This window comes from Megascapheus bottae, chromosome 8 (genome assembly GCF_031878675.1).
Source record: "Megascapheus bottae isolate mThoBot1 chromosome 8, mThoBot2.hap1, whole genome shotgun sequence".
NCBI lineage: Eukaryota > Metazoa > Chordata > Mammalia > Rodentia > Geomyidae > Megascapheus > Megascapheus bottae.
This window is the reverse complement of record NC_143516.1, coordinates 9,619,507-9,646,624: the sequence shown is the minus strand read 5'-3', so window position 1 is coordinate 9,646,624 and position 27,118 is coordinate 9,619,507. Positions and strand designations below refer to the sequence as shown.

Sequence of the window (27,118 nt, the reverse complement as noted above, 5' to 3'; positions counted from 1 at the left end):
AAGCTTGGCTGGCAGTTTCTAGGCAGTCTTTCGTTCAGACTTTTCACATAAATGGTTAAGGCCTATGAGAGCTCACCATTGAAATGCTTTTCCAGGGCATCTTGCAGGCTGGTCTGGGTTTTGGAGCCCAATTGACTCACAGCTTCATGTTTTTTGATCATCTCAGTCATTGCCTGTCCCAGGCTCTCCAGCTCCACTGAATGATACTTGCGGCACAAGTTATTGAGACTTTCTTGTGTAGCACTGATGTGGCTTTGCTGACTTTGAAGCTCTTTCTGTAAGTCCTAGAGAATAAAAGTATACTGTGAAGGATTTTCTTCAACTATGGCACCATGATAGTCTTTACAAATCAGGATCCAATGACATTGAAATCCATGCAGTAGTATCTGCATGTTTGGGGATTATTTGATCTGTTTTGACAATTTAATCAATTATTTCAGTCTGCCTTGGTAACAAGTGGCTGTTGGGAAGTAGCTTGGATATGGGTGGTAGGCTAAGGATTTAAGAACATTGAATAAGTCCTTGTGGATGTTAACCAAGGGTCTTGGATTTAGTCACTCAATGTGAAACAATCATAGTTAATATTTTTCAATGGGCTACTTGTGCTTTATTTCCAGGTCACAGTCCACATTAACAATACCCATACTTAATTTTAAAAAACATATATCTTTAGTCTCAGGTATGTTAGAAAACTATGGACAAGAAATACCATCTCTAAATATGGGCAGATGGCATGGAAGCAGAATGTTTTTTCAGATTTTTAATATATAGTATATATATTATATGTGTTCATGTGTATATATATATATTTGTAGATACAAACATTCATCTCATAAAAATAATATAGTATTGGAAAAATTATCTGGAGTTCAGTGTCATGGTATACACTTAGAAATCATAGCATTTAGAAGGCAGAGTGAGCGGAAAATCAAGTTCAGGGTCAGCCTAGAAATACAGAATAAGTTCAGTGCCAATACAGAATAAGTATAGCACAACGCTGTATCAAGAAACTGGTCATTGGGCCGGGAGTTTGGCCTAGTGGTTAAAGTGCTTGCCTAGCATGCATGAAGACCCGGGTTCGATTCCTCGGTACCACATACATAGAAAAAAGCCAGAAGTGGTGCTGAGGCTCAAGTGGTAGAGCCTTGAGAAAGTCCAAGGATAGTGTTCAGGCCCTGAGCTCAAGCCCAGGACTGGCAAAAAAAAAAAACCAAGAAACTGGTCATATAGTATGACGCTAAATGAAAGGACCTCTAGGATATAGAAACAAAAGCCATATAATGAGTGATTGTTGTCCTTAATGTACTATGTTATCTCTCATCTCATTTGCTGTCCTTGGCTATCTCATATTGTTACAGTATCTCACTTTGTTATCTGATATATTGGATATATTTGTATTTGGTTATTTGAAATTGGATAGGGAAGGGGGAAAAACAAGATGAGGGGTGGGGGTGGGGGGAGGGAAATGGGGACCAAGACATGAGAAAGGGTATCAATGTATGTGAATTAATGCACCTTCTATCTGGCAAATATAATGTAACCCTTCTATTAATTACAATAAAAATATATGAAAAAAAGAAAAAAGTGGATATATACAAGACACTATATTTGGGATTTTAAATATGTGAGATAAAGGCAACTTCTGAATGGAAAAAAAGAAATAAAAGATAGGGAGGGAGGGAGGGAGGGAGGGAGGGAGGGAGGAAGAGGGAGAGAGAGAGAGAAATTCAGAATAAGTTCAATGCCAAAAGAGAATAAGTATAGCACAACTCTGTCTCAGGAAGCCAAAAGAACTGAAAGATAGGGAGGGAGAAAGAGAGAGAGGGAGGGAGGGGAGAGAGAGAGAGAGAGAGAGAGAGAGAGAGAGAGAGAGAGAGAGAGAGAGAAAGAGAGAGAGAGAGACAGAGAGAGAGAGAGAGAGAGATCTAGTTTTCTAACTTGAAAACTGATGAGAAGTCAAATCTTTTTTTCCATAGTATTCATTCTTTTACCAAAATAAATGCTTATGTATTAACAAGCATAGCTTCTAAGCAGGCCTGAGAGCAATGATCTTCTATTCATGTCCGGACATCTGTCTTCCGTTCTTCCCATGCTACTAACTTTGCTGTATCAACATGGTAAACGAGTTGATCTGGGTGCTAGCATACCCACTGTGAATTAGTGAAAGCAGAGATGATAGCTTTATGACAGTTTGCATAAAGAAGAATAGCTCAGGACTGTTCCACTGGAATCCCTTAAGCTAGTTTTTACCTACCTTGACTTTCTTTAGCCCCTCGCAAGTCTCGGCTTGGGCACAGCTCATCAACAATTCTTCCACTTTTGCCAACCACTTTGTGAGGTCTTTGATGAATTTTTCCACTTGCGTACTCTGCGCAGTGAAATCCTTCAAGGTCCCTTTGGCTTCTTCAGTTACTTCTTTAGCGTGTTCCAGTTTCTGCCGTAGGTCTGCTTCTATAAACTGAACAGAAAGCAAGATCTTGTGAAAGTCCGGGTAGACTGAACACTCACTCGGCAGGAATTCTGTTTATGGGCACCTTTGTGAAGAACACATATGCCTCGCCATGGAAATCGTCCAATGGGCACACGCTTTTTCCAGGCAGGAAAATGAGGGAGTAAAAGTTGCCAAGCCTACTGAGTAACTGGACAAGGCAAGGAGGGATAGTAGCTAATGCCAGTTCTGAATCATGGGACAGGAGTTGGGGCAGGAATCTTGTGTTCACCTTTCTGCTCTCACCTGCTTTAGTCTGTGGGTATTTGTTGAGATTCTCCTTGTAGCTGGCACCTCTTGCTGAAGTTGCCCAGAGGTACAGAGTCACTGACCACCAAGTTCCTGACCCTTTTTTGCTTTGTCCTTCCCCAGTCTGTGACACATTTCACTTCGGATGCTGAGGTTTCTGCTTTTCCTCTGTTGTGACTCATGGCCGAGCAGTCACCCCAAACTAACTGGGAGCCACAGGCAACCCCAAGAGTCAATTCCTCTTTGGTAAACACAGGTAAGTCAGCCAAACTGCCTGTCTCTCTGATGAAACACTAGACACTATCAATGCAGGGGACAGATAGCTTACTCCTGCTCCCTAAGTAGTGCCCATGAAAATCCTTCTGCAGTGATTTGGACTCAGTTCAGACATCTATACTTCTTGAAATTGATGAGAGGGATGTAGGGAGGGAGGAAGGGAAGGGGAGGGAGGGAGGGAGGAAAGAAGGGAGGGAGGAAAGAAGAGAGAGGGAGAGGGAGAGAGGGAGGAAGCAAAGGAGGGAGGGAGGGAAGAAGGGAGAGGGAGAGGGAGGGAGGAAGGGAGAGGGAGGGAGAGAGAGAGAGAGAGAGAGAGAGAGAGAGAGAGAGAGAGAGAGAGAGAGAGAGAGAGAGAGAGAGAGAGAGAGAGAGAGAGAAGCTTGTTTCTATAATTCTGGCTCAACCTTCATTCTTCAATAGTCCAAACTTTTCCCCAACAATACCCCAGTAAGAAGTGACAGCCATAAATGATCTTTTATAGCCTGGGCTATGATTATTGCCTCCTTTGGATCTTACTTTTGGTGGAACTTCTAACATCCTTGCACATATCTCAGAGTAAAGTGGAGCCACGGCTAATTGGCCAGTTCGATTAGTTAGGTCAATGCAAAAAGTTAGTGAGAATGGTAGAGGGAAGGAAGACAATGAAGAGAAAGGCCCTAAGAGCAAGGCGACAGTAGAAGTTTAAGGTACAGCAGAACCCTTCGTCAGGGCGCTGTGGGGCTAACAGGCAAGAAACCTTCTAAGCTGCTCGCTTAGAGGACTCAAACACTGACTTCTCCCAGGTTTCTAGTGATCCTGGCCTGTCTGGTCCTGCTTCATGGTTCCCAGGAATTTGTGCCATCAAAGGACCAGGAGTAGGGGCTTGCCAGGTCAACTCCCAAATCCAGCCACTGAATAAATCACTAAAAAAGCACCAATAGACTATATATTTATTATCACAGAGATTCCTCTTCCTGTCTAGACATAAAATGGTTCATGGGATCAAGCTACCTGATGATGCTCCTAGAATTTAGTAAGGAAAAGAGAAACACTCTTATTATAATGTTTTAATTGAATCCATATATAAACATATATATATATACATATACCTGGATATATATATATACATACATGTGTATATATGTATATATGTATATGTGTGCATATATAAGCATTCTGGCACAAGGATTTATATACAGGGATATTTATGATATATATGGACATATATGGATGGATATAGATATAGATATAGATGGATAGTGGCACAAGGATTTCTGCAGATGTTTATATTTGCATCCAGGTATTGAAAGGTCCACTTGTGTGCTTGAAATGATGGTAATAATGATGATGACAATGAAGATGCATATATGCATAAATATACCTACACACAATATACACATACATACTATATACATATATATAACACAGAGAAAGACATACTATATTATTATATAAGTATGACATTACAAAACTGATTGTCCACTTACTTGAAGATCTGTTGGTGTTTCTGGATTTTTAGTTAATTCTTTGAGATCATTAACTTTAGAATGCAGTTCTTCCAGTTTCAAGGCTTTGTTTTTTACTTCACACTACCAAGATAAAAGACAAAATAGCCACACAGAATGCATTAAAAACACTGGCAAGCTCAATCTAGCATTTCAGGATTTCCAGCATTAACAGTCAAAAAACCCAAGATTGAGCCCGTGGGATAAAACTATCTGCTTCAGTTTCTGCGGACTGTTTTTATTCATGAAAGTGGAAAATGTTACAATTAAGTTTCACTTGGAATGGAGAAGGGGTTATGTGGAATTTTCTTCCTACTCTTTCATTAGCGGGAAGAAAACCCTCTTGGAAAATATGAAAACCAACTAAAATCCTTGAGTTGGCAGTAATTTCTAATAGGCTGTCATTTATTCATTAGTGGAACTTTCCCTATTACCATGGCAATATAAATAGTTGCAGAAGAATTTCAAGCAACATTCATCCACAATGCTTAATCATGGTGGCTGGTATGTGAATAGAAGAAACATCTCAAATGTAAATCTGTAGCATATAACATTGAACTCTCATATTTTACTTTTTGTCCACACCCACCCCCTTCAAACACTAACACACCCAAGTAGAAAGACTAACAGAAGGCCTGTTATTGAGTAAAGACGCTTAAAGCTTTATTTGGAGCTACAAAGAAGTAGCTAATAAGCGTTCTTTCTCACTTTAAAAGAAGGACATTTGGGAGCCTTAGAACCACTAACAAGCTTCCTGGCACTTTTGCCTTTGAGAAAGTAGTTTGCTTACACAGAAGTGGCAGGGACCTTCTGCAGGAGTCATCCAAGCCCTTAGGGACTTGAACACAAGGGTCTGCTCTCACCCCTGCTCTGCATTGGGACAGGCTCTAGCATACACTGGGTCACAAAGGGGACTAGCTAGCATGTCACCATCAGTAACAAAAAGTTCATCTCTGCATGACTGACCCTGGTCACACTGAATGAGCTCTGAGGCTCCCAGGCTCCCTGGGGTACCGAGGGCAGCCACAGGAAGTTGGCTTGACAACTGCTCCTTCTATCCAGACAACAGGCCATAGCATTTGGACAACTTCATTGCCTATGAGGTTGGAAGATGCAGGCATCTCTGTTCTCTTAGAGCTGCTGTCTGTGATACATACGTAACAGTTTTCAATAACCAGGGGCCTAGAATACAGTCATATGTGGAGTCTTGAGGAACTGATGGATTCTGAGTATTCTTTAACTCTGGTTTTACTATAATTGACTGTGTATACATGTACAATTTAATTTGGGGGCAATCTTCTTCCTCTCCCTCATTTTCTCCTCTTCCTCCTTCTTCTTCTGTCAGTTCCAGAGTTTGAACAAAGGGTTTTACTGCCATCTTTCTTACTTTACCTTCCATACAGGGACTTGCATTTTTGCCTAGTGCGGTCTTTCACTGCAATCCATCCATTTCCAAGCATCTTGGATTACAGGCCTGCACATGGAGCCTAGCTTGGACTTTGGACTGGTCTCACTAATGTTTTGCCTGGTTTGGCCTCAAATTGTGATCTTCCTATCTCTGTGTCCCAAGTAGTTAGGATTAGAGGCAGGAATCCTGGTGCCCAGCCCTTTATTCATCGAAATGATTGACGAGTACTTCATTACCTCAAATTCTTTAAGGAATTCTTCAGCTTTGAGACTGTCATTCAAGTTGCCCATGTTTTCCGCTAGTTGTGGAAGAGAGTTGTTTGACCATCCATCGATTTCTTCTTTACGTGCAAGGACCTCATTCCAGATGGACAGGCTTAGTCTCAGCCGGTCCATATTATCCTCAATTTTCTCTGACACCTAGGATAGAAAGCAGAAGTGTCACTAAGAGCAGGAGGCTTTACAATTCTCAAAAACCTGCTGATGCTTTCCTGTCTAGAAAACTACACTCTGACTGACAAAGTTTTATAGGAATATTTTGCAAGCTAACTAGAGTGTCTGATTCACCATATAAACACCAACCAATACATAGATCATTTCCATTCTTAGGAGAATTGTTTGAATTGCTGGTGTTAATTTTCATTTCATTTTAATGGCAGCACAATCATGATAGACACCACAGAAACTAAACTCAATATAAAGGTGAACTGGAGTAAGGCCCATCCGTCACCATAAGTTAGATACATGTTCAAAGTAGTACAGCGAGCACTTTTATTTGTGTAGCAAATAGGCTAGATTTGAGCATATTTGTAATACAAGAAAATACATAGGAAAGCAACCAACTTCCAAGTATTGCTGTTCCTCTATGAAACATCTTAAAAGAAGTAAACAGAGTTTTTTGAAGTTCCCAAATGTGTTATATTTGCACAAACATCAATGTGTAAATTAGGAAATTTAGCTTACTATCTAGCTTACTAAGTAAGGGAGTCGATTGATGATTAAACTTTATAACTTTATCAATATGAAGGTAACAGAATCACTGGGTATTTTAGCTCAAAGGTAGGGAAAAAATATCCATATATGTGTATTAGAGATTAGATATATTAACTTTCAGGGAGATCAACGGATGTATTCCATGTCCATATAAAGGGGAAATGATAGGGGTGGGTACTGATGGTTCATTCACACCTGTGCTCTGAGGGCTGCCCTTGGGCTTTTAAAGCTAGCACTCTACCACTTGAGCCACAGTACCACTTCTGGCTTTTCTATGTCTGTGGTACCAAGGCATCAAACCTGGGTCCTCATGTTTGCTGGGCAAGCACTGTACCACTAAGCCAAACTCCCAGCCCACACACCTGTACTCTGAACTACTAAGGAGGCTGATACCCGGATGACCAGGTCCAGAGCAGCCTGGGAGGAAAAGTCCAAAAGATACCATCTTCCAAACAAGGAGCAAAGCTTAGGTTAAAGACATGGCTCAAGTGGTAGAGCACCAGCGGGGCACACAGTCAAGCTGGGTAAACATAAAGCTTTGAACTCAAACCACAGTAACCTCTCCCCATTCAAAACTAAAACCCAAATGTGTGTTTGTATATGTGTGTGTGTGTGTGTGTGTAAAGTTCAGTGTTTTCTAACTACCATACAAGAAAAAATAATGGCATTCACTGGGAAGTGATGGAACTAGAGTAAATCATGTTGAGTTAGGTAAGCCAAGACCAAAGTAACAAAAGGTGCAGGGTCTCCTTGATATGTGGGTATTAGATCCAAACAGTACAAGAGCGATGACTCAGTACTTGGGTATGTCAGGTCATTGACTTGAATTGGGAGATATACATATAACTATACAAACATATAAGTCTATGATGGATATATGTATATATTTGATAGTCATATTGATACATTCTATAGATCTATAAGTATCTATGACATAAAAGACTCAGCTTAATTTTTAATTTTGTCCTTAAATTTATGTGCCAGTTATTGCATACACTCCAATCGTGAATACTTGTTTGTTAAACTTGACATTTGAATTATGATGTAAAGATCAGTGTTAATAAAATGTTTTAATGAAATAATTGTGTTTTCAATGCAAAACTAGAGCCTTATAACCAGTGCAAAACCTATAGCCTTATTTTAAATTCATATTATATGTGTGGTTTAGTATTCTAAAAGAATTTGGTAAGTTATTCAGGCTTGAGCCATAATTCAAGAGTTTTGAGAAGAAAAACAATCAGATGCAATCTGTTATAACTGAAATTACTAAGTAAAATCCCCAAAATGTCTTCATAAATTTTATCAAAATACTACAGCCAAGTACTGGTGGCTCATACCTATAGTTCTAGCTAGTCAGGAAGCAGAGTATCATGGTACAAAGCCAATTCAGGGAGGAAAGTTCATGAGACTATTATCTCCAAATAATCATCCATAAGCCAGAAGTAGAGCTGTGGCTAAGTGGTAGATTGCTATACTTGAAAAAACTGCTCAGGGACAGTGCACTGGACTCAAATTCAAGCGGGAGGACTGGCCCCCAAAGAATGTCAATATTTCTTGATCTATTCCTAAACGTATGTGAATATTAACTTTCTTCAGAATATTATTTTGTACTTATCACTGACAGTTCAAAATGGAATTGATATCCCTGGCTAGTCCTTATGGGAGAAGCTTCACTCAGAGCTGAGCTATGTAGCATGCACTGATGTCCTGCGTGCTCTTACATCCAGCCACCGGTCCACCATGCTCTCCGTGTCTGCTTTCACGGCTGTCACGTCACTACTGTGGAGTTTCTTCAGCTCTGATAACAAGTGTCTTCCTTTGCTGGTAAAACTGTCCAGCTCTTCCTGTTTACAATTCATTTCATTCTTGGCAATTTCATGCTGTGAACATAAAAGGTTCCTTAATGAATAAAATGATCAATCATAAGGGTTTCAAGTCAAAGGAGTGACATTGATCAAGATGCAATATACTCATAAATGGACAGGTTGACTTGAAAATTTCTTGTACATCTACTTAAATACAGTAACAGTAATTTGCCTCACAGATACTTAATTCATGGTTGACCTTCTACCGAAACTAATGAGCTAATCAACTATATGTGTGTATGTGGGTCTACGCATCAATTTATAGAAAAGATTACATTTTTTGTGAATAACAGGAATGCCATGGTCCCAGTAATTCTATTTTAAAAAGCCAAACTAGTGGCTTTGTGGTTCTAGTGGTAGAGTGCTAGCTTTGAGCAAAAGAAGCTCAGGGACAGTGCCCAAGTTCTGAGTTCAAGCCCTAAGACTAGCCCCCCACTAAAAAAAAAGTAACTACAAAGCCAAACTGTTAGCAAAGACAGCTCATATCTAAATATATTGACAAGAAAAAGTGTACAGAGAGATACTCTATGAGTAAAAATACACTAATCTATACACATAAGGACGTTGGAAATGTACCTTAGAAAAAGCCCATTGAAGGTCTTCCTGATCTTTTACGACAGCTCGAGCTACAACAACGCTGTTGGCATTCTCTAGGACTTTAGTTACTGCTGACTTCAAGTTCTGGTACTCCCTCATTAAGTCAATAAGTCCACAGCACTGGCTCTGGCTGTAGTGATTAAAGACAGTAACAGGGAATGTAGAGTGAGTGAATTCCACACCATGGGGCTGGGACTGGGACATCATTGCGTGACTGACTATTTATAGACAGATGTTGAAACCAAGAGCAAAACTACACTTGTCCTTGCTGAGGTCAAAAGAACGCAATTGGTTCCTGCTACTGAATTCTAAGCTCTCGAACATCCCTCAACTCAAGCATGTTTACATGAGTCACCCAAATATTTCTCTTTTTAAAATTATTTTACCATGCTATTTTAATTATTTCATGGTAACCTAAGTTAGGGGCAAGCAAAGATGCAACCACAAAACAAAATTAAAACAAAGAAGGCAAAACATAGTTCAGTAATTAAAATACATATGAACTCTCTTCCAATGCAATGTAACGATTTTTTTGTTGATTATGAGTTCTTGTAAATGATCAAAATATGTGGGTTTTGTATCTTTTTTTAGAGCAAGCAATTCTATACATACATTTTCCCCCAGAGAAGCAAGATTGTGTGTATATTAAGAGTCAAGCAAAATAATATTCAAGCAAAATAATATTCTTGACACCATAATTTATCATAAAAGACAGAACTAATGTAAAGGAAAGAAATCAGCCAATGATTGAATAAGCTATAGTGTATATGGAAGGATTGCCAAGAAATCATAATCTAGAAAGTATTTATAAAATGGGATAAAGTTTGTGTCATGACTGAACTTTAAAGGCCTATACTGACGGTCAGCAAAGGCACTTTACGTACATGATATGTGGAGTTTTGAATTACATGTTTTAAATGTATATGAATGATTAAATGTTCCAGTATTTTTTTAACTGAAGAAAACATATTCTCCATCAGATTGCTTCTGTAGCCTTGTGAATAATAATTGGCACAAGTGGGTTTATTTTTACTGGTCTTCATTCATGGTAAAAGTTACTCAACCCTTGACTGTCTCAAAGTAAAGGTAGAGGCAAAGTCTACTGTCACAAAATTACTAACAAGTCATCCAACCAACCCAGATATTGCATCTTACTTTTCCTGAATGAGTTTTTTGGTGTCATCCCAGGAGACTTCTAAGCGATTGATCTCCTTATCAACTTCAGGAGCAAAAGATACCTCTTTCTGAGCAATTTGCTTCGCTTTGTCTTTCAACCAGCACAGCTCATGTTCATGAGAATTCAGCTCATCTTCTAGTTGATTAAACACTCTCAACCTGAGAAGGAGAAGGTGATTTGAGTGCAAACTTCCTAAAGTAGTGAACTTAATATCTGCTGTATGCAAACATCTAACCTAAGAAAAATGTTTAAAACTTGACTTGAGGTGGTTCACGCCTGTTATCCTAGCAACTCAAGAGGCTAAGATCTGAGAATTACAGTTCAAAGGTAGTCCAGGAAGAAAAGTACCCATGAAATACTTATCTCTAATTAACCACTAAAAAATGGAAGGAGAGCTGTGGCTCAAAGAGGTTGAGTGCTAGCCCTGACCAAAAGAGCTCAGGGAAAATATACAAGAGTTCACACCCACAATCTCAACAACAACAACAACAAAAAGATTATAACAATTGATAAAGATGTATTTCAGGGTCATTTTTAAAAATTGACTCAGGCTATCGCTCAATAAATTTGGAAGTCACTGTCACTATTCACTGTCAACTTTCTACAGAACTTGTCTTCTTTTTCCTTTGCTTTAAGACTCCCAAGAGGAAAGCTAGATGAATTCTTATAACATGGTTATTCATAAGAAAACATTTCTGAGTTATGAACAAGCCCTCGCAAATAATTACATTTCACGATCAGATTTGTTTCCCCCAGAATCGCAATACCTTTACTAAGCTTTATGGAAAACATCTAGAAACTTAAATTATCTAAAATAGATAATAAAATATTGGAGAGGTTACTATGAGAAAATGATCTTTCCTTTTGTCCCTAACATAAAAATGTTGGGAAATCTATTAAAAGTGGCCACAGAGAAGCCCCTAATGGCTACCTGCCTGCACTGTCTTAGAGAGCAAAGGAAACTATACATGACTCATCCTGGTGAATTACCCTAGGGAATGGTCATGAGCAGTTCTAAGCATGAACCCTGCCTTACAAGAACAGAGGAAATTGGGCCACAGTAGCTCAATGAAGCCTTAGCATGGTGAGATTTAATAAACCCAACAAATCCTTGCAAGATTGTCCCATCTTCTTTTTGTCACCTTGCTCAGCTCCTCTCCATTAGAAAAAACTTTTTCACCCCATTTTCTGACCTCTGACCACACCATCTCGTATCAGCAATGTGCTTAATCCTTTCCAAGGAAGGATTTTGTAATATTTTTTACCAATAGAACTTGGGTCTTTGCCTGCATTTTTGCAAACGAATTTTTCTCTTGGTAAGACATTGCTTACATGTAGGTAATATGACCTAGGTGTTTTTATATAGACAGAGCCCAGAGATATGCAGTGCTATCCTTAGGAAAAATCTTCTTAAGGAAATGAGAGGTTTTTTCTTTATTATTTCTCAAACAACCAAGCAGTCATTCATTTTATCTTCACATTTTTAAGTGCTATTCAAACGTTGCACCAAAGTTAATCTCAGAACAAATAGACAACAGAAGAGATAATGAACCCCTCTCCCTCCATCCCATTTTTTGATACCTCTGTTGCAGGGCTTGGCGAGTGGGTTCTTTCAGTCGTTCCTTATCTGCCCTTTCTTCGATGTCTTCAATGCTTTGCAGCAACTCTTCTTTCTGGTCTTGAAATGCTTTTTTCAAGACAGCCAGGGCATCTGCCTCATTCTGCTTGGTCCCCAGAAGGTTCTGGATCTTTTCCACTTCTAAGCAGAGCTGATCCGCTGTGGCTCTGCAGGAAGTCCTTTGCTCTGGGCTCCCACTCCTCAGGTGGTACTGAGCTTTCGTAAGGAGGCCATCCAGGCTGATAGCAGTGGATTCTAACATTTTGACATCTTGGATAGCAGCATTTAGGTCCTTTTTCAGTGAGTCCGACTGCTTCTTGTTCATGCTGCTGGTAGCTTCCACTGTTTGCCTTAGCCGGTGGAGAACACCGGACAGGGTGGTATGGTTTTGAAGGAATTCGTCCAACTGGGACAGGGCATGCTGCCGCCTCTCCACCACCTGGCTGGCCTCCTGGAAGAGCTGGCAGCAGTCTTCTGCCTTTCCCTGGAGGAGGTGAAGATCCTCTGCTCGCCCGAGAGACCCCAACTTCTTCACATGGCCCTGCAGACATTGAAGCTCTCCCTTTTTGTGCTGGATTTCTGCCACATGGTCCTGAAAGAGAAGGGAGTTAGTTGCTTTCTTGGTTAATGTCATACAGAGACCATAGGCTGTTTGATGTCAAGGTTCAGGTTGAAATTGCTTTGTTGAATGGTTAACACCTATGTACAAATACCTAAGGATAATTTTTTTAATTAAAGAATTCATTTTGAATACATTGGAGAACTTAATTTTTTTGGTGCAAGGGAGAGGGGGAGCCTGAACACTGTCCCTAAGCTCTTTGGTTCAAGGCTAGCATTCTACCATTTTGAGCCACGGAGCCATTTCAGGTTTTCTGGCAGTTAATTGGAGATAAGAGTCTCTGGGACTTTCCTGCCCAGGCTGGCTTTGAACCTAGATCCTCAGATCTCAGCCACCTGATTAGCTAGGATTACAAGCGAGAGCCACCAATGCCCAGCGGAGAACTTCATATTTAAACCTTGTTCACAGGGAATCTTTTAGAAACAGGTGTCAAATTTCCCATTTTGCTCACCTATATAGTTCATCTCAAACACAAAGATGAAATCCATTTCAAATCTGAGGGCCATTTTATTTGAAATGATATATAGAAATTTGACCAGATCATGATAAATCATGATAAAAATACAGCAGAAAAAAATTAGCAAAAATCCCAATACAAACTCCCACTTAAACAGGAAATTCCCATCTGTCTCTATCTTGACCACCTTGACGACCTTAGGGAATGCCCTCATTTTGACCAAGGAACTTTAGACAGCTTCTTCCTCACCACCAAGTACCTAAGCTCTTTTCCCTTGAGAATTTACTTCAGGAAACTTGCCATGTAAACAAATTCCTTGTCCTTTGAAGGTATATATCTTTTAAAGTCTTTGCCCATTGTACAATGCAGGATTATTCTTTTTCTGGGACCTGGGAACTATCCACAAACCACAGTGAACAAACATCAGCCCAAAGATAACAAACACCATTCTCACAAGTCTCTTTAAAGAATAGGCAATTAATGTTTTCTCACCAGTATTCAAACTTTTCCCTTCATAAAGCCAATTAGCTTGTTAAGTGTGCTTTGGAGTTTTTCTTTGCCATCTCAGTGCTTGAGGAACAATATCTGATCCATAGTATATTTGGGGGTGGGGGATCCAGGAAAGCCATACTATATCTAATTTACAAATAATGAAAATGAGCTACAGATTTTAAGTCACTTTCTGGCTAGGAAAACTACATTCAGGAATGCTATTATTAAAATCTTGGGATATGTATTAATTTACAGTATTGGGTGAAAACAAACTTGACAAGTTTAACATGGGCGTTCTTATCACTTAGCATCAGACATAATTTCCTCTACTATGAGGAAATAAGTTTCGTACTGTGGCTAACTCTGTTTTTTTTGTTTGTTTTTGTGGGTTATAGGGCTTGAACTCTGGGCCTGGGTGCTGTCTCTGAGCTCTTCAGCTCAAGGCTACCACCATACCCCTGGGTCTGGGCATTGTCCCTGAGCAATTCAGCTCAAGGCTACCACCCTATCCCTGGAGCCACAGCCCTACGTCCCATTTTCTAGTGGTTAATTGGAGATAAGAGTCTCATGGTCTAGTCTTTTTGTGCCTGGGCTGGCTTTGAACCACAGTCCTCAGATCTCAGCCTCCTGAGTAGCTAGGATTACAGGCTTGAGCCACTGGGCCTGGCAGTGGCTAGCTATTTTATCTGGAGGGGGTGGGGTTCGGTTGTTGTTTTAAGGCAATAACTCCCTATGAATCTCAGCCACACAGGCTGGGCTGGCCCAGACCAGCCTCTAACAGTCCATCATCTTGTCTGAGCCTCCCAGTGGTAGGATTACAGGCATGCACTACCATACCAAGCTGTCTGAATCGCTGTTTAATGTATCTGCATAACACATTGGCTGGATGCACATGTTCCATTTTTTAAACCAGTTTCAAACACATAAAATTTTAAATCATAGCTCAGTGAGTTTTAGAAGGCTGCATTTCTTTTCCGATCTTTATTCCTACAGGAATACACTTTACCTTATGCCTAGTGCGAACCACTTGATGGTCCATTAAGCTTATCTCAGAAGTAGTCTGTAGTTCATTGAGAAACACCTTGATCCAGACAGAGAAAGAAAGCAGCAGCTCATCAAACTGGCGATGCTCTGAAACCACAGACTGAAGCAAACTAATCCTACAGGAAGAGAGGAGAAAATTTACACACCCAATGAGTGGAAAGAATGGGTTGATGATATATCAGGGGAATAAAGTTTACCACAGGGCCAAAGCAATGTTGCCACAGATAAAGAGATCCTACTTCCGGATGTTTCCAAATTCCTACAGACTGGTTTCCCACAATTACTACCAGGCAGCCCACAGTCCCCTCAACTTACCTGACCCATGTTTGTCATTCCTGGATCCCACTACCACGTCCACTCCCTGGTCCTGCCTTCTTCTCCCACAGCGACTATCCCTACCTTAGTGCACACCTACAATCCTCTTATCAGTTGTCCGGCCCCCAACACTCTCCAGAGCTGCTTGCTCTGCTAACTGAATCTCACTACCATTCACCCTTGAGATCGTGAGACCACAAGGTTTCTTGGGACCAGAGGATTCTGACATGGTTCCACATGTTGGCCATTGCTTGTTGCATGTAAGAAGGCAAAACTCCAAAACGTCTTACAGTGGTCCACCAGGGACTCTGCACGATCAGCTTCTCTAGTATCATCTGCAGCAGCTCTATCCCCTCTCCTCCCCTTCCCACAGCCTTTGCTCTTTGTGTTGCCTCTGTTATAGTGCAGCCTGGTCTGCTTCTTAGGCGAGATCCATGTCTTAATTAGATCCCATCCCCCAGGCAGGCCTTAGTAAACCACGCAGTGTAAAGAAGGCTGCATCTGTGGCCTCTGCCCTGGTGTCTTATTTTCTCATTTTCATAATTGTCCATAAGTCCTGTTTATTCCTTGTTTATAGATTTACCTCTACCAGTCCCTTCTTCGCCCACCTCACCCTCCACAAAAGTAAATATTGCCTTTGCTTTGCTAACTACTGTAACTCAGAGACTGATCTCAAGAGTTGACCAAGAATCAGTCAATGTTCACAGAGCAAATAGTTTAGGTGATTCTTAATAGATGATTGAAGATCCCAGAATGATGTTAGAAATAATCTAAATCAAATATTAACATTTGCTACAATGGTCTGTATCCAGACTTTAACTTTTTTAATTGACATATCCTTACATGCATAAATTATATTTTAAATGCCTTTACATGTTTGTGTTGTATTGATGCCCTTGCTTTTACCTCTGAGAGAAAGAGACAAAGACAGAGTTGGAGACAGAGACAAAGGGCAGAGTCTACTCTGTTTAAGGAAAATTCCTTATTTTTCAAGAGCTAATAATCTAATTTTGAATAGCATTTCCCCACCACTCAAATGTCCCCATTGTGTGTATGGGCACGCATACACGTGTGTATACGTATCTCTACTACACCGTGTGATTGTCTCTCTGATTGGTTTCCTTCTTATCCCCATAAGGATCTGTGAAGTACTCAATGTCAGGATTTGTTTATTTTCACAGCTCTTGTATTTCTGTGGTGCCTGGCACTCAGTAGGTTCCCTAAAAATAGTTGCTAATTGATTATCTAAACAAATGAATAAACAATGGAAGAAATGCAAGCTCCACAGAAGTAGAGGATGATTCCTAGCACACAGAAGCGGGCTCCACTATTTCAGGAACTCAATAAATATTGGCTGAATGAATGAACTTTAAATATCACCAGAGAAGTTCAATGCTTACCCAATATTATATTGTTAATTACTGCCATTTTAAAGAGAAAGTTTGGGCCCTCTTAGTGAGGAAGATTGAAATGTCAGTCATTAGTCACCTTGTCAATTAAAATTTAATCTATTTTTGGCTTCCCTATAATATTAAAAAAAAAACAACTTTCTGTGCTTTCTCCAAAGACCTACATTGGATGGAATGGAATAGCAGATGGATATACAACTCCTGTGATAGACATTTGGAGACCCTTTTCTCTCATGGAAAACAAGTAATTAAAAGATGCTTTAGTAAGCTTGCTCTCTTCAATATTACTGGTATTGACAGTAACCTTAAAATTTGGAGGGAAGGTTTATCTCAGCGTTCATCTTTAAGGACCTGGATTTAACAAGTGACAGTTTTCGTCTCATTCATAATCATCTCCCAGATACCTGGGTTCAACAACAGTTAACAAAGCTTTACTTCCTAGAAGCCCAGGTCACATTTAAGAGCATAGCTCCCCTCATGGAAAGACAACCCAACAGCTCAAGAAGGTGTTTAAGGATCAACCTTTTGCTGATGATCTGTGGCAAGTCTCTCCACCTGTCATCCAGCTGTTCCAAGTTCAGCTTCATCATCTTCACATCATCTTTGGAAGCTATCAAGAACAGGGATTCCTTCAGCTGCAGTAGACTGCTGTAGCATGAGGCTTGGGACACAACTTCAGTCTGTATTGTCTAGAGGAGGCATAGCACAGCACAAGGCTCAGCAGCACAAACTACAGAGGGCCATGTGAAGCAGGCACTCCATGCCCAGAGGTTTGTCTCCCCTTTAGAATGGACGTCATTGGGCAAAAGGGAGTCTTTCTCTACTTGATTTAGCAATAGAACTACCACTTTTCTAAAAAACAAAACAAAACAAAACATTCTTGGAACCTAAATGAGTTTTCTAAGACATAAATTGGGCAATTATGGAAGTAGTGGATTTCTTTCAGAATCAAGACCCGCTGACATAGTTTTTTCCAAACTCAGATACCTCTGAGTCTCAGCTTTGTCAGCGTTAAAGCTAAGGAGCAATGACATTGTCTCTTTGACCATCTCACCCAGGTTTATAAGGGAACAGGGACAAGTCGGTCCCATTTTATCCTCAGGACAGGGCCTATATATGCCCGAAGAGGGAATCCATGTTTCACAAGCTAGAAAGTATGGAGGATGAGGGCATGACCTGAAGCCTTGTCAGAAGCTCTCAACGAGGAAATCTGAAGATGGGTACTGGGTTAAGATTCTGGAGACACCTCTATTTTCTAGAAGGGGCTTTAAAAGAAGCTTGTTTATCTGCAGCTATACTACCCTGAAAACAACCAAGCTCATCAAAAACAAGCTTGTTTCCTCTCCAATCTACTCTATGGATAGTGAATGTTGGGGTCTAAATTTATAACAGATCAAAATCTCTTTTGAGAAGAATTTTTACCTGTTGAATTTCCTAGAACCAATAGCATTACTTGAAGCACGTTATTAATCTCTACAAATCAGTAACATTGTCCAAAGTTTCGATGATACCTAAAAGATTTTTCTTAGGTTAAGAAAAAAATTGGTTTCTTCCAGGAGGTAATAAAACTCTTCCTACCTATTATCAAGATTTGTGCTCATTTGTATTTTTATCTTTCTTGAGGGTAATGATTGCTGTTGATTTTTTCCTACATTATATGACTTCTAGAAAGACAGATTCCTTGGTACCACATACACAAAAAAGTGGTGCTATAGCTCAAGTGGTAGAGTGCTATCTTTGAGAAAAGCCCAAGGACAGTGCTCAGGCCCTGCTTCAAGCCCCAGAACTAGCAAAAAAAAAAGAGACAATTTTTAGGGCTCAAAATTTTGTTAGTACAAAAGTGGAGAAAGCTTCAGGCATTGACTGCCAGTCCCAGGACATCTATGTACTTGTGCATCCTTTCCGCATCTCTCCTGCCAAATCAGTTTTATTTGAAAGTCAGGCCTCCCAAGGACTGGGATTAAAGGAATATGCCACCATGCCTAGCTTGTTGTTACAGGGTTATCTAACAGACTGCAGATGTTATAAAGTTCTATTTATCAGTCTGTCACCTTTCAGATCAGAATTTCTCTTTCTTCAGAAGACCATGATAGCTCACTATACTTTAAGGACCACAAAAACAAAAACAAATAAGCAAGTTAGAGATTTTGTTGACTAGTTAATTAATTTTTATAAAGCAATGAAAAGGTACCATGAGCTTTCAATTCTCCTGCTTTCACCTTTTCCCCCCATCTGCCCCTGCCAGAACTTGCCTGTGCTAGCTGAAGTTCACTCTCTACTTTGACTCTGTCTGCAGAAATATCCACCTCTGGGGAACTGGCTATAGCCTCACATCGCTCCAACCAGGTTAAAAAGGATGACAGCTCTTTCTCCAATCTGAAGAAAACAGAGGAAATAAACAGACTCATCCAACATTTTCAGGCAAGACGATGAAAAGCTTTTCCAGGTTGGAGGGTTCGGCAGCCACTACCAGGATAAACATTAGTGTCATTTCTTAGATGTCAAGGTACAAAACTGGGCTCCCTTCTGTGTATGCATCTGCCATTTGCATTGATGTAAAAGGTAAGAACCTTTTCCCCTTGTAGGTTAAAATGAAGATCATGATTTCTCCACAGTAGATGCACAAGTTCACTCATTGTATATCTGTACATAACTGTACACAGTACATCAACATTTGTCATCACTTAAAGAATAGTTTGCTCCACTAACTCAAGACAGAGCACTGCTCACCTCTGCCAGTGAGCAAGCAGGTCCTCCAGCAAAGTCTGTCTCTCCTTTGCCCTCCTCAGTGTCTCCTCATATCTCTGCTGGAGGGCGGCTGCCTCTTGGATGCATGAGTCTCTGTTCACCATCCTCTGGGCACTGGCGGAGAAGGTGGTGATTGTGCTGCTCAGAGACTCCAGGGCCTGGCAGAGGTCCTGTGGGGAGGGCAAAGGGAAATGGGATTGCCTCTGGGGTTCATAGGATTGATACAGGCCTAAAACTGGAGGTGTATACGAGATCCTACATCCATGATGCTTTCCCCTGCACATAAAGTGGACTTTACAAAGTAGCCATAGCAAGAAAATAACGATGATATAAACACAGAACAATTGTTATCCTGTCAGGAATTTAATAATAATGATCAAAATTATTAATAACAATGGGCCTTCGGATATGGCAGACACTATGTTTTGCATATTACTACACACATTGTGCAAGTTATCTTACTCAACCTGTGAAAGAATTCTATAAGGTATATTTTCCAATAGCACTCATCCTAGAGATTGGAAAATTCAAGACTGAGAAAACAACTCATTTCCAAATGTTTTCTTCTATAATCCAAACATTAGAGAAAAGAGACTGACTTCTCCAGTATTCTTCCTTTAATATGCATCCTTTGCTTTCTACCAGTGCAATCCCTTTCCCCGCGTAAGGGGTGTTTCTGCACAAACACATATGGAATGGGGACAATACTTATGTTTTTCTTTGTTACTTAACATGTTTCTTTGTGCCACAACAGGGGTTTGATCTCAGGGTCTGGGCAGTGTCCTTTAGCTTTATAGCTCAATGTTGTCACTCTATCACTTGAGCCACAGCTCCTTTTTCTAGCTTTGTAGTAGATCACTGGAGATATGAGTCTTGTGAACTTTTCTGCCTAGGCTGGCTTTGAACTACATCCTCAGATTGCAGCCTCCTCGGTAGCAAGGATTATAGGCATGAACCACCAATACCTGACTTGATTCTCCCTTTTGGCTTCTTCGTAGAGCTATGTGCTTGTCCTGGCAAAGCCTGGCAGTACCTGCCTACTCAGAGTGCAGATAGAAAAAAGTTGAGTGAGGACGGGCTAATTGCATAAAAAGGAGAGCAATGGATCAACATGTGAAATCTGCTCTGTCCTTACTCTCTTCTTGCACACTGTTTTGCTTGTGAGGTGGGCAGGAAGTAACAGACTGTATTAGAGCTGTAATCTGAAAATACCACAAGTTCCAATAAAAAGGGATCCGTGGCTTATACCATTAACACTAGCTGCTTGGAAGCCTGAGATTTGAGAGTGTAAGTTCAAAACCAATTCAAACAGACAAATCTGAGAGACTCTTCTGTCCAGTTAACCACCTGTAGGTATGTCTCAAGTGGTTGAGTACAACCTTTGAATGAAAAAAGCCAGTCAAAAGTGCAATGTCTTAAGTCAAAGTCCCACTACTGGAGTACACAAAAAAATCTTATTTTCATAAGTTTATATACAAATATCAGATATGCTCACTTCTTGTGTTATATGTGTTACATGAAGTGAGTGCATCTGATCCACATATTTCCTCAACAAACATCATAAACATCTCCAATTTCCACTTGCCTAAAAATATTCATTCTGCTTCTTCTTCAAGTAAGAGTTACCCAATTTTTGAGGGGATAAAATAAACATTCACACGCTTACCATCTGTTCTTGGAGAACTTTGTATGTTTCTGTGGCTGAAGAACATATTTTAGCTGGCTCAGCAAGTCTCTCATCAAACTCAGACACAGATTGCTGGATCTAAAGGAATCAAGACAGTCCATGATGTGAGAATCCACATCAAAGGAAAAAGCAATATACCTACTTTTCATTGGTAAATTTCAATGTGATGATAAAATGCCTTTTCAAATAAACAAAAACAAATCAGTACCATTATTTTAAAAGAAAAATTATCATTAAGACGAATCCTGTGGGTGGTATATGCAGATGTATACAGAACTATTTGCTAAAATATGATAGAATTAAGGGAGAATTCATATAGTGTAATTCTTTAGAAAGGCAAAGCAAAGTAAGATAAAACACCAGGAAGTGGGGAACTCAAAAGGGTTGAGGTAGGATCATGAGGAAATGGGTGGACAAATAAAGATGAGAAGAGGGAAAAATGCAGTTAAAAATCCAATGGATAACCTAAAAATTAAGAAGCGTGAAGAAAGAGGTGGGGGGGGATGGGTGAAAATGCTGAAGGGGTGACATTGATCAAGGTGTACTGTATCTATTCATAAACTGCTTTGTTAAGTGGCAATCCCTCTGTGCAACTACTTACAGGGTATTTTGTTGTTGCTGTTTTTTTTTTAACAGATATCTCAAAATACCCCCTAAAACAGGAATCAACCTGAACATAATCCATCCTTAACAACTTGTTAGATGTGGGGCAAATTGCCTTCTTATTATTCTACTTCCTACTGCATTCTCTCTAGGCACAGGGTGAGCTAAATAATGCTGGCCTTGCATGGGCCAATTCTCACCTTTGTAAGATTCTCTTTGAACTTGTGCTGCTGTGATAAATGTCCCTGGATTGTTCCTGCCAGGCTCTGGGCATGCTCTCTGAGTTCCTCCCAGTGTCTTCTTATTTGTGTCAACTTGGCTTTGATTCGAGCAGATTCTCCAGCCGTAATAAACTGAACAAAAGTCTGCACCTCTTCTTCCAACTCTGTAATGCTGCACATCTTACTTTCTATTTCTTGAATTGTGTCCTAATATTTAAAACAAACAACAAAATAGGATGAGCAAGCTTGCTTTCCTGAAAAGACAACATGATTATCTGCACAAAGGGGGGAAAAAAGCAAGAACACTTCCCTAACTGACATCTAAATATACTTGGGTAGGTGTAAAGCAATTATAGACACTGTGTTTCCTGCCTTCCCTGGGTAAGGACAGGCTTGAAGACGGCATCACAGAAGTTAAATGATGGATAAATGATGTAAATCACTGGATAGAAAAAAACAGATGTAGCCTCTCTTTCTTGTGGTGAAATAAACAAAAAAGTGTCTCTGAATCTCTTGATACAGAGATCTGCTTTCCTTATTAATCAAATGTTTTTATCATCTGTTCTGGGGAAGCTATAGGTGTTTCCAGGACCCCACCAAAATACTAATATCGCCGTTGTGTAGTTTTTCTAAAATATAGTCGAGTATCGTCATTTTCTCACAAAACTCAATGTGTTTCAGATTATGTTCCCACATAAAGTCCGTCTTTTTAAATTTGCCAGATGTTCTTTGTACCAATGGCTTCCATACAGACAGACCTGTTACCCAAGCTCAGGGGTTCTGGCTAAGGTAGGCCTGGGAGTGTCTGCCAAAGTCCCAAGGGATATGGATGTCATCGATCTGGGATTCCATTGTTTTCTTCCTTATCCGTCCACACTCTGGGAAAAGCCTACATACCCTTATTTTAATTTGAAGGCAGAGCAGACATTTTATATATACCAGCTATGAAGCATCTGTGCATATGTTGAGCAGTGGTGGAATATATCTCTCAAATATAGAAGAAAACTTTTTATAAGACTGAAGACTGTTTCTTTAAGAAAAAGGGCCAATCATTTTGGCCAAACCAATGCCAATAATTAATAATAATAATAATAATAATGTCAGGTTGCAATGTGAAATACTTAAATAAACAATCCTGTTATTTTGGGAAAACTATACTTCTGACTCCTGTCTACTGAGAAATAAGTTGCATCAGATTAAGTGGGTAGTTGATAGCACTTATTTGACTTTTCCTGTCAAAGGCTATCATGGTATAACTGCTATGCAATTGTTATTTGAATGTTAATATAATCTTTCTTCTCTGGAATTTATTATATTTTCTAGAATGATTACTCTACAAGTTCAACAAGCATCCAGGGTCTACTACCCACTAATTGTCCCACTAATGTCAGTGAAACTATATTGGTTAAGAACAAAATTCTTCACTTGTAGACTGATACATGCTGTCCAGAATCTCTTAAGTACAAACCGTACAGACATTCTGTTGGATTGTGGTCACAAAAGAAGTTCTGCCAAAGAGTAAAAGATGCTTGTGGATGAGTCTAGCCTGCATTCTTCTTGTTCATCTATACCAATTTGGAATAGCGTGTCATGATAAACACAAATGTCTTTAGAGCATTTTTTTCAGCAATATAAATACATTGTTAATTTTATTTTTTCAGCAATATAAATACATTGTTAATTTTAATCCATTAATTCAGGATGAGCAAATGCTCATGTTTCTGTATTTTTCATATTTCTGTAGTGCAGTCTTTATTCATAAACATGAATTTATTAAACCATATTACATTGACACCTATTTCTATCATTTGTTTCCAATGTATAGCCTTTTCTTGGTACGCTTATTCATTTTTGTGCCATTTTGGACATATTTATATACAATTGATGGTAAAGATAATCCATAGCTGAGTAGATATTTAATAATACAATACACCACCATAATTTTCCTGAAGAATAGCAATGAGATGATGTTTGGTCACTGTTATATTTTTGGATACTCTGGAATAAAACTTAAAATAACAGTAAGTGAATTACTGAAAAGCATAGGCTAATTATTTTTGAAAAGCATAGGTTAATTTTTGAAATAATGTTTGAGGCAGAATTGTAGGTACTGTTTCTTTGAGCTTCTTCCCTCCTTCCTGTTATATTTCTAAATTTCCTATTTCTTATAATTTCATGAAAACAGTTAGAAGGCAAGCTTTAGAATTCTTTCCTTCAAGACTTAAAGATTTAATGATTTCACTAACATTGTTTAGGGGTTTTGGCACCTGATTTTTCCTCCCGCCTCACTGAAGATGAGTGGGCTGGTGTAGCCCACCTTCTGCAACCTGACTACACAGGGCACATGATGAATACAGGACCCATCTGCACAGTGCATAATTTTAGCTATACAACACTGCTCCCTCCCACCTTGCTTATTCTGAGTCATCGTGTTTCATCTCCTCCCCTTATGGTTTACAACGTTTAATAGAAAGAAGTGGCAAAGGGTTTGCTTCTCCCAACAAATAAGGAGCACAGCTAGAAAAAAAATGGCTAAAAATTTAGAAATGTGTGGTACAAATTATTTCTAAGAAAGAAAACACAGACACTCCAAGTTCAATTCTTTCCCACCCACTTTTCATAAGTTTTTTGAAGGAAGGGTGAGAGGCAACATTTCCATGTGTTATTTTGGAGTTCTCAGAACAGAATATCTCCACATAGGGCCCAACTTTGCCCGTGAAGACAGAAGAGCTGAGTCTGACAGCTTCACCTGAAACACAATTTTCAAGCTCTTCTTGGTGTTTGGCAAGAGGCTCCCCATAATAGTTGAGGCACGCATTTGGAATGGCTCTTTTATAAAAGACAATGGTGAATGATGAATGCATTTTATGGTGTATAAATTAATTTAAAAAGTACTCCATGGGGGGGGAATATGTGAATTCAAAATCAAGGAAAAGAATAATGCAACGAGATAATATTTTAATGATATTGCACACAACATTGACTGGCAAGGCATAAATCAGATGCTATTAATACATAATTCCATCTCTAAAGGTACCCAGTATCCATCAAAGCCTCTTAGCTTAGTATTTTGTGGAAATTTATTTTTCATAGAGCCACAGAGCAATGGAAGACCTTTTCCCCCACCCCGGGACCAAATACCTTCTGATGATACAAATGTAGGACAGGAGTCCTTAGAGCTACACACGGACTGAAATGGAATGTGTGAGCGTGTCACCTTGATATGGCTGATTTGCATGTCCATGGGCGATGAGGAGCTTTCCCAGGCATTGAGTTCCTGTTCTTTCTCAGTTATCCAGGAGGACAAGGTCTCAAAATTACTGCCAAAATGATCCCACTTGGTTTTCACCATTTCCATGGTTTTAATACTAAAATCAACCAAATGAAGTTAAGAACGCAGTTTTTTCATAGAGAATAGCAACACATTTTCCCCCTTAAGTCATCAGGTGAAAAGAGAGTAAGGATAGGTGGGAATCTTTCTGATAGGAACACTTTGTACAAAAAGAACGACATACACTTGATCAGAGCAGCTTGTCAAACTCAGGCCTTCCTAATACTTCCAAATGAGCACTTGACAAAGGAGCATTGATGGGATTTTAACAAAATTAGGCCTGGTCTGGAGAAGTTTGAATCAGTATAATCTAAGTAAACTGTGCACATGACCGGTAGTTTCCAGGTCTATAGTTTAAATGAACTATGTCAGAACACATTCCAGCTTTTTAATAGTCCTGTTTCAACAACATGCTTTTCTTGCTCATAAAGGAAAAATGCTATTGGGATGCTTTTTGAAAGCATCTGGAAAACAGGAATGATTTTTCTCAAGTGCATCTTTACGAATGAAGAAATGATGGAACGAGTCCCTCCCTGCCAGGTAGAACTGCTTCCAGCATTATGGCTAGGCAATGATTTATAATCTATATTGCTCTCAGCTATTCAGATGTCTTATGGTCCTGATTCAAAAAAAAAAAGACTGTCAACTCTTGTCCATGAGCACCTGTTTTGAGAATTTGGGCTCTCTGTGTAAAAAATTCAATAACTGAAATTTCAACAATAGATTTTCAGCTTGTGTTAGCTATATATGTGAGCAGCTGAATATGGCTTTAAGTCAAAAAGAAACCAAGAAATGAACAGTATATTATTGAATTGATGAGGGCTTCAGGTAAGATAATGTCTGTTTATCAAAAGGCACTTGAAGACATTGAGCAAAGCATAATGGCACATTGATTGTCAAAGTGTAAAAATATTTCCATTTCCATTTTGTACCCACTGTGCTTATTTTTTTTTAAGAATAACAGGCTCTGAGTTTGATCTGTCACTAAGTAGAAATTTTAGCTATATTTATTTTGAAGACTATTGGCTATGACCTCATAAATGTATAGGTTATCAATAGGTTACTTGTGCTTTTCAGGTAAACAAATATTAAATGTTTAAAAAATAGATTTTGGCTGGGAGCCAGTGGCTATGACTGTAAACTTAGCTACTCAGGAGACTGAGATCTGAGGATTACAGTTCAAAGCCAGCCTAGGCACAAAAGTCTGTGAGACTCCTCAAACAAGAAGCCAGACATGGATTGTCTGGTACTAAGCGATACGGTGCTATCTTTGAGCAAAACAGATTCGGGACAGTGTTTGGGCCCTGAGTTCAAACCCCTGGAATGGCAACAGATTTTTTTTTTTGCTGTACTAGGATTTGAATTCAGAGTCTCACAACAGGTAGAGCGGTAGGTGCTTTACCACTTGAGCCATACCTGTAGCCCTTTTTTTGAGATAGGGCCCTCATTTTCTGACTCAAACTGCAATCCTCCTATTTACTTTTTTTCACATAACTGGGATGCCAGGCACAAGTTGTTCTAGTAAAATGGGGTCTTGTGAATTTTTACCTAGGCTGGCCTAAAACCATGATCCTCTGTATTCTGATTTCCTAACAACTGGGATTACAGGTATGAGCCACTGTACTCAAGTCTAAGACAGATCCTTAAAATCAACAAAATAAAATATTAACTGGCCATAATTGGAATACTGAGGCACTGCAAATAAGCTTGTGAGCTTTGATTTGGAGATATTCGGTCTATGTAATGTATACTGAAGTCTAGAGTCTATACTGTCAAAGCATCTCTCCTCTCTGCTGACATCAGAATAATGCAACCCAAAACATTAAATATTCTTTTGAGATTCCCTCTGCAACCGCCACAGAGTTGAATAGATTATGGCTTTCTCAGGAACATAATCAGTCTAAGATTCACCCCCTCTCCTTTTTCTCTGTTATAGATATGGGTTTCTGTGTTGAGAACACTTGCTTTTGAACTGAGTGACTTCCTCAATACGTGTTGAAATATACAGACACTTTGAAGTTTTAAATTACTATTTTGA

At 39.5% G+C, this 27,118-nt stretch overlaps 1 protein-coding gene across 1 annotated transcript in view; it reads right to left on the bottom strand.

Moving 5' to 3' along the window:
* Syne1 (spectrin repeat containing nuclear envelope protein 1) overlaps positions 1–27,118 on the bottom strand; it is a 364,140-nt gene that overhangs the window by 205,556 nt on the left and 131,466 nt on the right. The window contains exons 34-48 of the mRNA XM_090337945.1: positions 24,967–25,117; positions 21,729–21,956; positions 20,905–21,003; positions 19,221–19,408; positions 18,743–18,866; positions 17,013–17,179; positions 14,729–14,882; positions 12,118–12,746; positions 10,515–10,694; positions 9,339–9,489; positions 8,619–8,777; positions 6,142–6,324; positions 4,480–4,581; positions 2,255–2,458; positions 77–284 (exon numbers count right to left, since the gene is read on the bottom strand). Coding sequence (XP_090194071.1) covers positions 77–284; positions 2,255–2,458; positions 4,480–4,581; positions 6,142–6,324; positions 8,619–8,777; positions 9,339–9,489; positions 10,515–10,694; positions 12,118–12,746; positions 14,729–14,882; positions 17,013–17,179; positions 18,743–18,866; positions 19,221–19,408; positions 20,905–21,003; positions 21,729–21,956; positions 24,967–25,117 — 2,927 coding nt within the window. The remainder of the gene's footprint in view (positions 1–76; positions 285–2,254; positions 2,459–4,479; positions 4,582–6,141; positions 6,325–8,618; positions 8,778–9,338; positions 9,490–10,514; positions 10,695–12,117; positions 12,747–14,728; positions 14,883–17,012; positions 17,180–18,742; positions 18,867–19,220; positions 19,409–20,904; positions 21,004–21,728; positions 21,957–24,966; positions 25,118–27,118) is intronic.